At 50.4% G+C, this 14,348-nt stretch overlaps 1 protein-coding gene across 1 annotated transcript in view; it reads right to left on the reverse strand.

The window, feature by feature from the left end:
- Positions 1–14,348, reverse strand: part of LOC144139006 (uncharacterized) — a 221,424-nt gene that overhangs the window by 139,663 nt on the left and 67,413 nt on the right. The window contains exon 3 of the mRNA XM_077671508.1: positions 10,481–10,528. Coding sequence (XP_077527634.1) covers positions 10,481–10,528 — 48 coding nt within the window. The remainder of the gene's footprint in view (positions 1–10,480; positions 10,529–14,348) is intronic.

Consider the following 14,348-nt stretch of genomic DNA (forward strand, 5'->3'; position numbering starts at 1 on the left):
TGGGGAGGTTGAGTCCAAAAAACATTTACCCGACGAGTGCGAGACTCAACTCGCACTCGTCGGGTAAATGTAAACGAAGCTTACATCAGAACGTTGCCAGCGTTAGCTTAGTGCTTGCAGCTCTGCCGTCCCATCGCGTAACTGGTGAACGTAACGGCGCGTGAGGAGAACAGGTGCACCGCAGCCGGGGATAACTCTGTCTGCGGGGAAGCTGTCGCGTCAAGTGTCGCCGCTCTCAGAAATTCTCACCAAAAGGCGAAAGAAAAAAAAGAAGAAGAAGAAGAACACGCACAAGCACAATTTTGGTAAAAATCGCCAGACCTTCCCCTTCAAAGCACTGCGGTATTCACACGACGGAGCGTTTGAGCGGAGAAATCCGAGGGAGGTCGTGACGTCACCGCAGGCGGAGTTCCACTCGGCCAGCTCCTTCGCTCACACGGAGGATGCGACTTTCGGACGGACATCACTGTTTGCAGTCGCCTATCTCTAAAGCAGAGCTGCCGTAGCACCGCCGATTCCGCGACGGCGGCAATTTATGTTAAGCTCATACGTACTGATCTTGTCAACCGACCAAAAATTGGTTGTCGACGCGATGCAGGTGCTGCCGCGTGCAGAGAACGGCGCGCGACGTGGTAGCAGCCGGCCGGCCCACCTACAGCCCCGCATACTGATGTTAGGCTTAACACTGCGGCGAACATTCGATGGGCGCTCTGGCAAGCGGCTCAGGTGACGATTTTTAAAGCAACTTTCCATTACATCATTACCCCATTTCTCGTATACGCAGCTTTGTTTGCGCCTTGGGGAGGAATAACAAGCTGTCGCTCGAGCTACCGGCGCCGGCCTGCGCCACTTCGCAGCCGCTGCCGCCGCTCGCCCAGCGCCCGTGCTGGTGGTATACGCGGCTCCCTCAGTGCGCCTGTCATGTGCGCCACGCATTTTCGCATCCGATGTAGTAAGAAGCGATAAAAATAGAGTGCCTGCAAGCGCTCTAGAACTTCAGCCGCGGCCAGCTGCCCGACGAGCAGACGAAATCCCGCCTCCTCCGCCGCGGAGCGTCGGAGGGTTTGTAGCTCGCGAACAGAAGCTCCGATCTCCCATCGGAGGCGGTGCGCCGGAGAGAAACCGTGACGTAGGGGTCACGTGGCGCGCACTCCTAGGAGCGAAACGGCGGATTTCTCTCTCGTGTGAATACCCCTTAAGCAGAGTGAACTGCCCCGAGGAATGTTCGTTCCCTGCTTTCTCCATTTCTCTCTCCAGGTAATTTTATTCCGCGATTTATTTTTCTTACTGTCTCGGTAAACTACGAACGCGGAGCTCTCTGAAGCGTTTTGAAAGGAGCGCTCATGTGACCCCACGCCACGACCACCCCGTGCTTGCTTTTCCAAGCTTCACCACGGATTACGTTCGTGGTAAGACGCCGAAGGTCATTTTCCATTATAAACATTTCGGTGTTCTTGAGCATTCAAGCTATGGAGGGGGTCTGCAGGCTGCTACTACACCAGCATTCTGCGTGGCGGTAATTACTTAACGAATATTTGTCCCGAGTGGCGTCCTCCGTTCGCTCGCACAGCCTCAAATTCAGGACACCCTTTTTTTTTTTTTTAAATCCGCGAGACAAATTGTGATTGCGAACCTTTACGGTTTTTTCGTTCCTGCCAAGGCCTGTTCAGTGACAACATAGAGGGAACCTTATATCCCCTCGTAGTTTTAGCTCAAAAGTTTACTCCGCCACACTCAGGTTCAATCCTAGGCAGTTAATAAATAAATCGCGGGGGTGATGGCGATGATGGGCTCTGTCGAGCTGCAAAAGTGGCTTTTACCCGAGGAACGATCCACTTGTGGAAAATAAACTGATTTGATTGATTTGATTTGATTACTCTTTGTTTCCACAGTTCCTCTCCTCTTTTAACCACTTCCTCTTGCAGCAGCTAGAACCCCATCAGGCAAATAAAAAAACACCACTCACGCCACAAAGCCCAGCGCGGCAACGAGCTATTACAAAAACAGAAACACGCATATTTTTGTAATTCTCGTTTCTTTTGCAATTTCTCTTACAATTTCCGCCCACTTCGTGTACACTGGCTCCACTCAGAACATACAACAAACCGTAAGATTTCTTTCCACGCTCAGAATTCTGCTAGAATCATCTTCATCGTTCTTTTGTTTTTTTGGTTTTATGTAGAGCACTCAGCCTTCCTTTTTCACCCCCTCTCTCCCCTCCTTCGGCGACGTCCAGCGGTGGGAAAGCAGGCAGCCAACAGCCCGTATGATACAAAGGAAACGTGAAAGGAATACCTAAACAGCCGCCTCACTTCTCCACCAGCTCCTAGCGGTAAAGATCCATTGTCCCGTCTTTCCTCTCCGTATACGGCGGTCACGGTTTATCCCGCTTCTTCCGCTTCAATTACCCGCTTCCGCTGGCCTCCTTTTTAGCGCCCCTACCTCACAAAACAACCTCGAGAGTGAAGGATGCAGTACACAACATTGCTGAAGCAACGCACACCCCCCACCTTAGAGCGCAACACCCCGCTGTCCCCTCTCTTATTCCTTCCAGTTTTTTCTCGGTTCGTTTCTTCCCACAACGCCAGCTCCCCTCCCTCTATCCAGACCTTCTTCAATTCGGCACCGGCTAAAAGTAAATAGTAAAAAATACGTAACCCAAGAAACCCGAACGTGTATTAAGTAAAGACACCACTACCCCAACGCCGGTCTCCGCAGAATTGTTATTGGGGACGTCGATTCTTCCCCCCCCCCTTTTTTTTATAAGGTCCCTGCCTTCCCCTCCTCTACCCTCCCTCGTTGCCCTCTCTTATCGCGACGCTCCCGCTTCCGTCGAGAAAATAATGTAATATCCGCCCCGTCCCAGCCAATGCACTCTTCTCCCCCCCAATCTCCGACGCCTCTCGGTGCCGTCATAAATAGGCCAGCCCTTCCTCTACACGCCGGTCACGCCGGCCAACGCGTCCACGACTCGCACAGTTCCTTGGGATGGAGACACTTGGCGGCGGCGCACTCGCCTTATCTCGTCAGAGAGGCGCGGTGCCTAGTTCAGCGTTTAACATGAGCGTGGCGTCTTGCGCAAAGTTCTCCAGAGGAGACTCCCGCCGTCCCTTTTGAGACGAAGGCGAGGGCAGATGCGCGCGGAATCGAAATGTCGTCGGGAGTAGTTTGCGCCGAGTACCGCCGCCCCTATCTGTCCGGCCTCGAATGAGCGCCGAATGGGAATGTCGTCATTGGGGCGTCGCGCGCGAGAGCAGGGAACCCCATCGATCGACGTTCATGCTTCCGAGGACCATATTTCCCTACCATATTAAAGCGTCGCGGATTTCCGCTTCGTACGAAGATGGGTTGGAATGAACTTTAGTATGTTAGTCCACGAACGCGGAATTTTTTTTTTTACACGAAAGTGTTTTATTCCGGGAATCACGAAGATTTCACTTACGTAATATCCCTCACGGAAACGACGCCAGTGCAATGAAGCAAGCGGCCTGTAAAGGGTGTACCCCAGCACACACGGTCTTATTGCGGGGAAGCAACCTTTAGTCCGTTACTCTTCGGGTTTTATATTTTAATGCGAAAGTGTTTTACGCTGGGATACATCAAGATTTCATTACCGTCACGCCAATTACGCCAGTACGCCTTTGCGGAAACGACCCGCCAGCAGGACGTCGCTCGCCGAGCACACCCACAAGACTGCCGCCGACCCGCAAATCACACTCAGCTGCACATTTCACTGCACATTTCACTTTCGTGTTTTACCGATTCCTATGACATAGGAATCAACCACAGTTTTCGGTTATTATCATTAATGACACATCCCTGACCTCGACACTAACATGATCTTTTAGCAAACTACGCCAGCTCACGTATGTGCGCGATAGACATGGAGAGCTACTCGTGACCGTCGCCTGATAAGTTTAAAGAAGAGATTAGTCGCGTACGACGCATATCCACATGGCAGAATGATCGAAAAGTGAATACCCGACATCTGTAACGACACTTGCGATTAAAATAATTCCTACATACGTACTTACAACACATGCTGACGCTCAAAAGACATTGCGCCGGCAAAGCATCTAGCAAACAGTCAGCACATGGCCGTCTACGGAGGAAGTATGGTTACAGAAAACGGCTGTAACTTGTTTTATCAAAACTATGCCGAAATAAATTACATGAACATCAATTAACAAGTAGTTCTACGCAAGGTACGTGTATGTGTCCTTTTAGATCAGTACAGCAGGTCATCATACACACCTCAATATACTTATCCACCAGTACAGCTTCGCTAATCTTCCATCTTCGCAATTAGTAGTAGAAGGGCTTTGTATTTTTCATTCAAAGCTGCTGTCATTGAGATTTTTTGCCAGCGAAACCAAACACGCGACGCATACCATTTTCATAAACTGCTGTTTCAATGGGAATATATATCGTGCATGCAGCGGAATTCGCACAGCGCTCGCGCTCACTTCTGCACGCACGTAAGAATCTAGCATTACTAGCCTTGGAAATTAAGGCAAGTATTCCACAGCGAGCTTTAAACCTCCGTCCTTTCATCTAATTCCGACGTTGGGTCGGAGGAGAATCGTCCGATGGGTGTTAGCGGCGCCAATCAGAGTAATTAAATTTGCTCCGATTAAAGCGGGTGCACGTTCCGTGTGCTTCGGAGAAAGAAAGCAAAAGCAACAGTTTGTGCTCTGAACTTTTGCATTAGGGTCGATACGAAATACTTAAAACAATATTTTTCGAAGCGCTGAGTCAGCAAGCAAGGCTGTATTTCATCAACGGAAGTGGCAAACGAAATTATGCAAACGCTGCACCGTTCGGGCCGACCTCTCCCCCCCCCCCCCTTTTCTTTTTGTCTCGTCATTCATTAGGCGTAATTTTGAGATCCAGCTAATGAGAGGAACGATCGACTTTACTCTCGTTCTAGCGTATTTTAAGGCCGCAATTTCAACTTTATAATCAGACGAGCGCACTAATTTGGTTTATTTTATTTTCCATCGACGTCCCCAATTCTGATAAACCTTTCCGGTACCTCTGCCGCTCGTTTCTGTTTCACTATTTGTTTTACTGGAGGCGCAGCATCGCACAAAAGTTCACTTTCCACTCGCGATCAGCCACAGACCCCTCTCGGCAGAAGCTGGTCAACCCTTTATTCCTACTTCCACACGTAAAACTTTTGTATTTCTTCCCAGGTACTTCTTGCCTGATATCACTACGCAGCATAAGAAGCCCGAGCGCCAATCTGCGAAAATTTTGTAGCCCGGCCAGGATTCCAATTTGACGAACGAGACCATCGCGAATGGTCCCAGCGGATGCGAAAACAAGAATGATACGCAGAAGAAAAAAAAAAACATCACAACAACCCCAGAAATAGATAAAGGAACCAGTGTAAAAGGGCGAACGAGATTGGCCCGCGCGTGTAAGAACCGCCTGAGGTAAGCCGATACAACCCTCGGTCACGGACGCGAAGAAGTGAGATAAAAATCAGCCTCGGTTTTATAAAATACAGGGGGAAAATGTAATTTCTTAAGAGTCTGTGTGCGCGCGTGTGGTTACCGCGCAACACATACGGGGTTGGGGGGCTGTTTTCAAAGTACGGACGAAGACAGACCGATGCTCGGTCACGGTCGGACGTTTCCGGTTTCCAAAGTTTTCGTGCGAGCATGATCCACGCCAGAAAAAAAGAACACAGCAAAGTAAACTGCTTCGATGGAAAACCATCCGGCTCTTCGTGGAAAACAACAAAAACGGTTGAGAAGAAGCACACGATGAGATTTTTTTTAAAGCAATCCCCATTGCAAACAAAAAAAGCGCGTAAAATAACGAAGTGCCTCAGAATATTGAAGAACCGGCGCCGTCGAACTTGTGAGTGTTATTTATTTTTTTCACCAGTGGCTTTCTGAAATATTTCCTTTAGAATGGAGCACAGGAGAACGTTATGAGGATATTGACACCACTACGGAAGGGCAAGATAACGTTGCCTGAGAGCCTGGCGTAACAACCGAGCACAATATCGCCCGAGAGGCAGTTTGTGAGCCGCCGTAAAGCAGAAACATGAGAAAAAATTGCCCACCCGCGGTAACAAAAAAAAAAAAAACGGAGCTAAAGAACGAAAAGTGCGTCATTCTGTGTGCGCTTCCAATTACTAGTCCAACGAGACGAGGCCCCATAGGAAAAATATTGGGACAGCCTTTCGTAGATTAAAATATATCAGGCGAACAAAAATACCTATACCGGTATTGAGGCGTTGCAAATGCAAAAAGACTAAAAGTACTAAGAAAAAGCGGGCCACAGAATGGATATAATCCCGATTTTGAGAAGGCGGCAACAACCCTTCAACAACTTTTCCTTACGACGGCTCCGTTTACTATATTACAGGCTGATCGGCTTCGCTATCCGAAATTTGAAGCAGGTACTTGTCTGAACTCGATACGGTGCTCCACAATTTTTTTTCTTCTAATTCTGCGTTATATAGAACCCTAAAAAAACGACAAAAAAGAAAGAAGTTTATGCGAATAGTCGTCTCCGGTTGCTCCCATCTTGAGTAGTGAGCGATAAGTCCTAAACGTGCGAGCGGGAGCGATATGGAGATTAAAGCGGCGCTAGCCTTCCGAAAGAGGCCGAAATAAAAATTAAAGACAGCCTTGACTGGAGCTCAGTGGAAAGTAACGCGAAGTAGTCTTGGGTTGGCGCTATATAATGACACTATAAATCATAGATCAGGTAGACGGTCAAGGAGCACGGCCTGCTGCAGGCGCTGCGCTAGGTACTAAGTTGGTTGGCGTACAGTGCGTACCGTGTGTATTGTGTGTACCGGGACACGACTGCGCATGCGCGAGCCGGAACGGCGAGGCGGGCTACCCCTCAGCGGAACGAATGCGGACATGCCATGTCGGATCCCGGTACGCACGGGACACACGGTAAGCTAGAACTAGACAGTTATAGCACGGCCCCTAGAATATAGCACGGCCCCTAGTAGAGCGGAGAACCGGTCCCAGTACAGTACCCGGTAGGCGACCGGCGCTACTGCGATTGCGGAGGCGGAAAAACCGGTAGTGCGCATACACAGGCGTGCCGGTTACCGTACCGGGACCGGTTCTCCGTCTCAAATAAATTGCTTCTCGGAGCGGCGGACGAAGCCGGTCGGCCCCTGCAGCTCGCCGAGCCCCTGGACGCTGCGCTCCACAACGGCGTCCCATTCTTGCGTTTTGGGGCAGCTGTTCGTTCGCTTACGACATTCTGCGTTTGTCCCTGTGCGGCACCCTCGGTATGCTTACATATGATTTCCGCTCTTCGAACTCAGTCTGAGTAAGCGGCCTCTTCGGTGGGAACATTTTGGCAACGTGTGCGACAGATTCGTCTTCACTTACACCTTCCTCCCTCCCTCCATCGCGCTCAGTTTGGTGGCCAAACTGAGACCCTCGGAGCCGTTTCCGAGGCTGCTACGAGACAACGGTTGGGAACGGCGCAGAATCAAGTGATCCGCCCGTGGCGAATATTTCGCGTTAAAACGCTGTTTTAAAAAACATAGGGGGATGCTGGCAAGCAGGAGACCGCAATTCCGGTGCTACAAATGGAGGCGAGCTGAATTAGCTGTCGAAAAGGAGCGGAGCTAACGACGTGATGGGTCACGCTTATTTATTTACAAAATAAGATGCGAGCACGATGTAAAGCCCAGTTGATTGAGGCAGATAACATGCTCGAACCGACGTTCATTACGGCCTTTTAGGACAACACCGCACGCCTGCGCTTCCATCTGTGATTTAACCCGATGCAGTGCGGAAACCTACTCTCGTTAGCGAGCAACGCCGCCATCACGAAAGCCCAACCAACGGTTGAGTTAGTACAGTTAGTTCGCGTAGCAGGCGATTTGCCTACTCTGTGCGACTCCGCCATTGGATGCAACACAACTAGCTGCATAGTACCACCGCACTAATTTGGGCGTCGATGCCAATGGTAGGTCTGATGAGGTTACACTGACATCGTTACAAGTGTCTGTTGCTCCCTGCACCCACACCACTTTCACAACCTCCTGTCGGGAAGCAACACGGCGTTCCTAGTGTGATTTTTTTTTTTTTTGCGTGTCATTTTAAATCGCGATTCCAGCCCTGGAACATTACCACCACCATACGGCGTACTTTGTTTCTCTCCAAAATTGAGTTTTCTGTCGACTCGATCTTTCCACGCAGCAACCTGTCCGTGCCCGAATCACCTCGCTCCATACGATCGCTAAATGGCTGCAGCCCGAAGTAGACAAAGGGACCCTGCGCGGACGTGACCGCCATCGCAGGGGCGGATCGGCTCGCACCGTTTGGGACGGCATGCGACCCAACTCCTACAGCGATACGTGACACAGCGGGAATCGATTCCTTCGTGGATTTGTTCCTGATAAAAGGGCGCCGCCTGCACAATTTCCGAGGAAAGGATCCGTATGGGCAATTCAGTCCCCCATTTCCCTCTTATTCCACGGCCAGTACTGTTCACCAGTGCACGGCGATACGCAAAACAAGCTACTGACGCCATACTCTCGCCGCGAAGTTTACGTTGGTCCGCTCACATCGTAGCACCTGCACGAAAAAATTGCGGTACTGAAGGAACCGCTTCATTCGTTGCAACCCCTTTATCTTTGCACACACATACGCGAATGCGCGCGTGCACGCACGCAACCGCATAGTAAACTAACGATGAGACGAATCCGAAAGAACAATGAAACGTTGTTCGTACTTAAAAATTCGCCTAGGAGGAGGGCTTTCTTTCTTTCTTTCTTTTTTAAAGTGCAAAGCAGTTTAGGAGCTCGCCTTGTCGTCGTAGCTCGCTTTAACGCTCCATGTCAAAAGACTGCCGGCCTCGGGAGGCGCCGCGAGATAACGGACCCATGTTGAGCGCGGCGTTCCGTCGTTTGGCGGGACCAGCACAGGCTTCGAAAACCAAGTGGTGTTTAAATATCCATAACCGTTCGAAACTCGTGAACCGCTGGCGCTTGTCATACATCTACCCGGAGTTTGGCGCAAGGAAAAATAACTGCACGTTCATTTGAATATACGCAATTAACCGACAGCACCCGCGTTCATTGAGTTAGGAACGCTCGTTGGGTTGGTTTTTACGACAGTAAGCGAAAAAGAGTGGCGGTGCAACGCCGGCACGTGCGGGAGGATAAGCAAGCACAAAAAACGGCTGCGGCTTAGCTCACCTAACATTGGATATGCAAAGCAAAAGCTGGTCTTAGTCTGGTCGAGTCGTGGTTTCGCTTGGTTAAATCTTTGATTTAGCTGTATTGCCGACCACGTCTCAAAGCCGTTCGGTTCCGCGCAACACTCGCAGAAGGAGGCCAGGCGAACGCGGCGTTCATTCATGGCGAAGGCAGCGTTCCTCTTCGCCGGGCGCGAGATGATCCACGTTGCCCGAAACGACCCAGCGCGCTTGCATGGGAGGCTGCGGGCGCGGTTGGCTGCCTCGGTCGCAGCGGCGGTGGCGACCGCTGTCGGCGCCCGCTGGCGCCAACAGCGGGCCCGGCAAATCACGCGATGCGCTTCGAGGGGTGTGTCGCCGGGGGTGTGTCTGCGGTCAAAAGGTCATTTGGGCATCCTCCACGAAATCGGTGGACGAAAGTAGTAAAGCTTTGCTTTAAAAGAACAGCACTCCCGCTGGCGCTGTTTCGGGCAGGGGGCGCGCGAGCACTGCGAAGGAGGGAAATTTGAATTGCATTGAGTGGTAGCAGTGAGCGGATAACGGCGCTACAGCCCATTATGGCTAGTCACTGACCTGCACTTCCGACAGCTTTCACGTTCAGTGGAACAGCTTAAATTTTTTTTTCGCTGTTCATGTTGCAAGAGAGCGCAAGTGTCGCTCGCCTTGACCATGAACTTCGTCACAACGAAGTTCACAACGTAGAGCCTACCCTGCATGTGCGTGTGCACTATATATATATGTTTTATGTGTGTGTGCATGAACCCACCACTCAGTTCTCGGACCTCTCGAATGTTTCGATTCGATCCCGCCCGAACATTATTTGGGTGTTTTTTTTTTTTTTCTCTGCATCAAATCGTCGAGCCGAACAGCCAAAAGTGCGCCCTCATGTTAAACGTTGAAATGACTGAAAGCATACACGCAGACCGAACACAACACAACGACGTGCAACAGTCCATAAATGCTCGCAAGGCGCCAACCAAACACGCGCATGATATTTTTTCTTTTTCTTTCTTTTTTTTTGTATTCAGGAAATTGCGTTCTGGTTTGCACAAACCTACCCAGCAACTGGAGGGAGTAACGTTGCCGGATCACTTTCGGGCAGAGAAACACCAAGCATAACCATACGGCTGCGCGAAGCAAAACTAAAATACGCGACGGTGAAACTTCGCTGCACGGACGCAATTAGGATAATGCACCGGCCGGTTCATGCGTCCGGTACGCGGGGGCACCGCGGTCCGGCCCTAAAAGGCGAACGAAGTCGTTAAAAGTTGTCTCGTCCAAAACTCACGTTCCACCCCGACAGAGAGCAGGGCGACGTCCATAAAGGGAAACTCACCTGCGAGAGAAGGAGAAAGAGAGAGAGAGAGCACGTTAGGGAAGTTCCCGGTCATACCAAACGAAGCGGCTGTTATGCAATGACATCGGCACACGCATTCCTAAACCCTCTCATTTGCCCTCTAGGGGGGAAAGTGACCAAGTACGGGTGAGAAATACTGTGGCAACGTGTCACCGCATTCGCCAAGTCGCCACCACGATCAAGGTTACAAAGTTGGTTCAGGAACACAGACAATTCAGGTACGCACGTGAAAACCGAACGCCATAAAACTAAGAACCGCAAACATGGTTTTCTGCGACACGAGGTCGTTCCAAGACCCCCCCCCCCCCCTTCCCCGCCAAACAAGAAAAGTGGCCGCGCGTACCTGCTTGTTCCACTGCAAATGTCGCCTAAAGACGATAGTCCTCTGCCGTATCTGCCCACGGAACTGGCTCCCCTCTCTCGTCCGCCTACTTCTCAAGCCATCCCCCTCTTGTACCGGTCTTCCAATTATAAAAGCGAGGGATGTTTTCTGAATTCAAATCAATTTTCCCGCGTTCACACTGCTGGCGCACCATCTCTTCAAATCTTGTGGGACTGTTGTGCTTGTCACTCCAGTTACATTCTTGAGTGTGTAGCGCGAGCCTTTTTTGTCTTTTGAGCTCACAGTATACTTTTTGGGCGCTTCCTTTTTTGCTATCGCGACAATTACGCCCACGTCTATTTCTAATTAAAGCAACACTGTAAGTATCAGTCATGCATTTACGTTTCGAGTAAATTTGCCTCATATTTTATTTTTGTTGAAGACTGTTGACAAATACGAAGTAGCTACCGGATTTATAATTTGGGAAATACTACATGAACGTCTCGCTCAAGAATTGTTTGGCCTTGTGGCCGGGCGGCTTGGTCGAGGGACATACATACATACATACATACATACATACATACATACATACATACATACATACATACATACATACATACATACATACACACAAGCATGCATGCATACAGACAGACCCCAATTTTCGCGTTTAAATAGCCTAAGAAAGACTATCGTCTTTTAAAAAAAGAATTGAGAACAACCCGATACTCCCCGAGTCACGAAAATTTCGAAGCAACTGGCAAAACTTCAGAACCGGGAATTCGAAACACACTCATCAAAGTGCGATAAATACCGCACGTCCCGAGCAATCTGAATCGAATTCATCCGGCTTAATTCCCCAAACGCAACTTCCACCCCCCCCCCCCCCCCTAAAAAAAAAATCTCCCGCTCCAGAGTGCTCCCGGTTTTACGCAACGTCAGCACAGAGCGGTGACAAAAGTGCCAAGTCGACGCAATTTCTTCTGTGGGCCGGCGGTGTGTAGATTTGATTTAAGCTATCCGGAATTATTTATCAACCTAGGTTTAATCTGATTTGAAAGTGTCTATCCTGCACCTATCTTTTCGCCTCTTACGCAGGAGTTTCTGCGATATGCAGTTTTCTACCTCTCCCCTACTGCACTAAAAAATGACTGCGCAGTGTTTTCCTCCGCCCGGGCCCCACACGCAACGTACAGTAAAGACAAGTAAAACTTTCGCTGAATTACGCAAGCCAGAGAGGAAAAGAACAAAATCAGCGCGAGGTGTCGACACCTGTTGACGCCCAGCTGTGCAATTACTATGATCTAACGGATTTCATGCGGTATGTCCCAATGGGGTAGCCCTAAAACGGGCATTAAAATTACCATCGTTTCCTAAAGAAAGTTTATAGACGCGCGCAAGTGAGCCCAACCTTCGTTGAATCTCCGTCCAATCGATCGATCGATCGCCAAACCTTAAAAAAGACCAAAATTGCAAAAGAAGAACGAACCCATATGCAACGATTTTTCGCGCACTAATAAGTAAACGCACCCACGAACGATCTGAATGCACACCGATAGTACGTGGTTTACGAGATAAAGGTATACATACTATCGTACTCTTTCTTCGTGATCCAAGCGTGTATTGCCTTGTCAAGAACGGTTCCTTTCTCGCGCTTTTCAAGTAACTGGTTGGACACAACGGAAGCCCGGTTTGACGAACGCGCGCTGTGCCATGCGGAGATCTTATCGAGAGCTTTTCGGCGGGACAAAAACCGGCCTGTGGGGCGATGCATTAGTTTTTTGACAGAACGGCACCGGTCCCACTGAGAAATCTTTCGCTTTAAAAAACGAGCATGGTCATGCGCGTGGTGTTCACACGTGGGTGTTGCCCCCAGGTGGTCCTGGAGGATCGTCCTCCAGATCATCCAGCGTGTGCACGCGTCAGGAGCCACTGGCATGTGTCTGGAGTAGCAACGGCATGTATTTCTGGAGTTTGTATCTCCAGTTCAGCCAAAATCCACAAGGGACGATAATTTTTTTTTTTTTTCCCGTGCATCGTGCGCCTTATATCAGACCCCGAAACTTGGCACAAAAGCCACGCTGCAGGCGCCAGGCTGAAACGCCGCGTCGCCACGCACTCATCCCGCAGGCAGCGCATGGTAGCAGTGGACAGGGGCGGTGCCTCCCCGTTTTATCCGTGCCGTTTTGCGTTGTTACCATGCCTTTATTACATTTATTACCATGCCGACACGTTGCGTGCCACGATGCGTTACGCGATCTCTATTTCCAATGCTATCGCTAAATTTTTGTACTGTGCTCTCTTCCTTCCAAAAGAGAAACATTCCCAGCGACAGCGCCGTCTAGCGACCGGCACTTTGAGAGGCTGTTTAGGCTAGGAAGCCTGCCGACGCCGCTCCAGTGGCTGGCGACGAGACAAGGGCCCTTCGATTTCCTCCTCCCCCCACAACCGGTGGCGGGCATTCACTAGTTCCGCAGAAATGTCGCCTATCGTCCTTCACGTCGGTTCAAAGTCGATGGCAGGGTGAAGGGGCCAAAGAACGTGCCGCAGCTTTTCCTCGGTCGCGCAAGGCTTCAACCACAGCGACGTTTCAGGATGTCCCCCTACGTGAGCACTGAAGGACACATCCTCCCGCAAGCTTGAAATTGCTCATCTGCATGTTCCGTCGTTGCTTTGCACTGTGCTAGTACTAGTGTCATCGTCATATGCATCGATATCGTCGTCTTCCTCACGGAAAGCATTACATGCGCGGTAGCGACTTACGACAGCTGCGGCGCGGCGTTTCCGGAGCCGCGTCGAGGTTCCGTGGATCAGGTGCTACACCAGCTGTGGCGTTGTTGCTTGCTGCGCAACGCGGGGCGCTTCTGGAGGATTTCAAGTAAAGCCACTGCGCGAGCCAGGGACGCTCGGCGGTCGCCGCGAGACACGCGCTCCCAAGCGCTCGGCATTTTCTTGGAATTGCTAACCCGTTACGCGTCACTCACTGTAGCCAATTACAACAGCTCCGCTCTGAAAACCCCAAAAACCGAGAAATAGAAAACTGAACTCATGGTTAGGTTAGGTCCTAACTTTATTGATGCCTGCAAAACGACCGTTTTTACGCACCGCGACGCGAACCTGGCGTCGACCTAGGGTTTGCTGTTACTCATTGTAATTTTCATCGTGAGCCATTCAAATTACCCGCCGCTACCGACCGACTTCGAGTTAGACAGGCCATCTACGAGTCTCATTACTTACGCCCGGACATTGTACTCTGGCTCAACGCTTAAAGAAAACTCGGCTCGGCTGTACCGCCGCCGTCGCGTAAAAAAAAAAAAAAAAAAACGGCGCGCGCGCACTCACGTACCTGAAATGTTAGCATGCAAATTAGGCCTTTTGTCTGAACACAAAACATCCTTGCGTTTATCACTCTTCTTAGGGAAGCTTCGCGAAGAAAAAGCCCTCCAGACCGCACTGCTTTTGTGCGCACGCCGACAC

This window comes from Haemaphysalis longicornis, unplaced genomic scaffold, assembly GCF_048455015.1.
Source record: "Haemaphysalis longicornis isolate Haplotype H1 unplaced genomic scaffold, Haemaphysalis longicornis Haplotype H1 scaffold_5, whole genome shotgun sequence".
In the NCBI taxonomy this organism is placed as follows: domain Eukaryota; kingdom Metazoa; phylum Arthropoda; class Arachnida; order Ixodida; family Ixodidae; genus Haemaphysalis; species Haemaphysalis longicornis.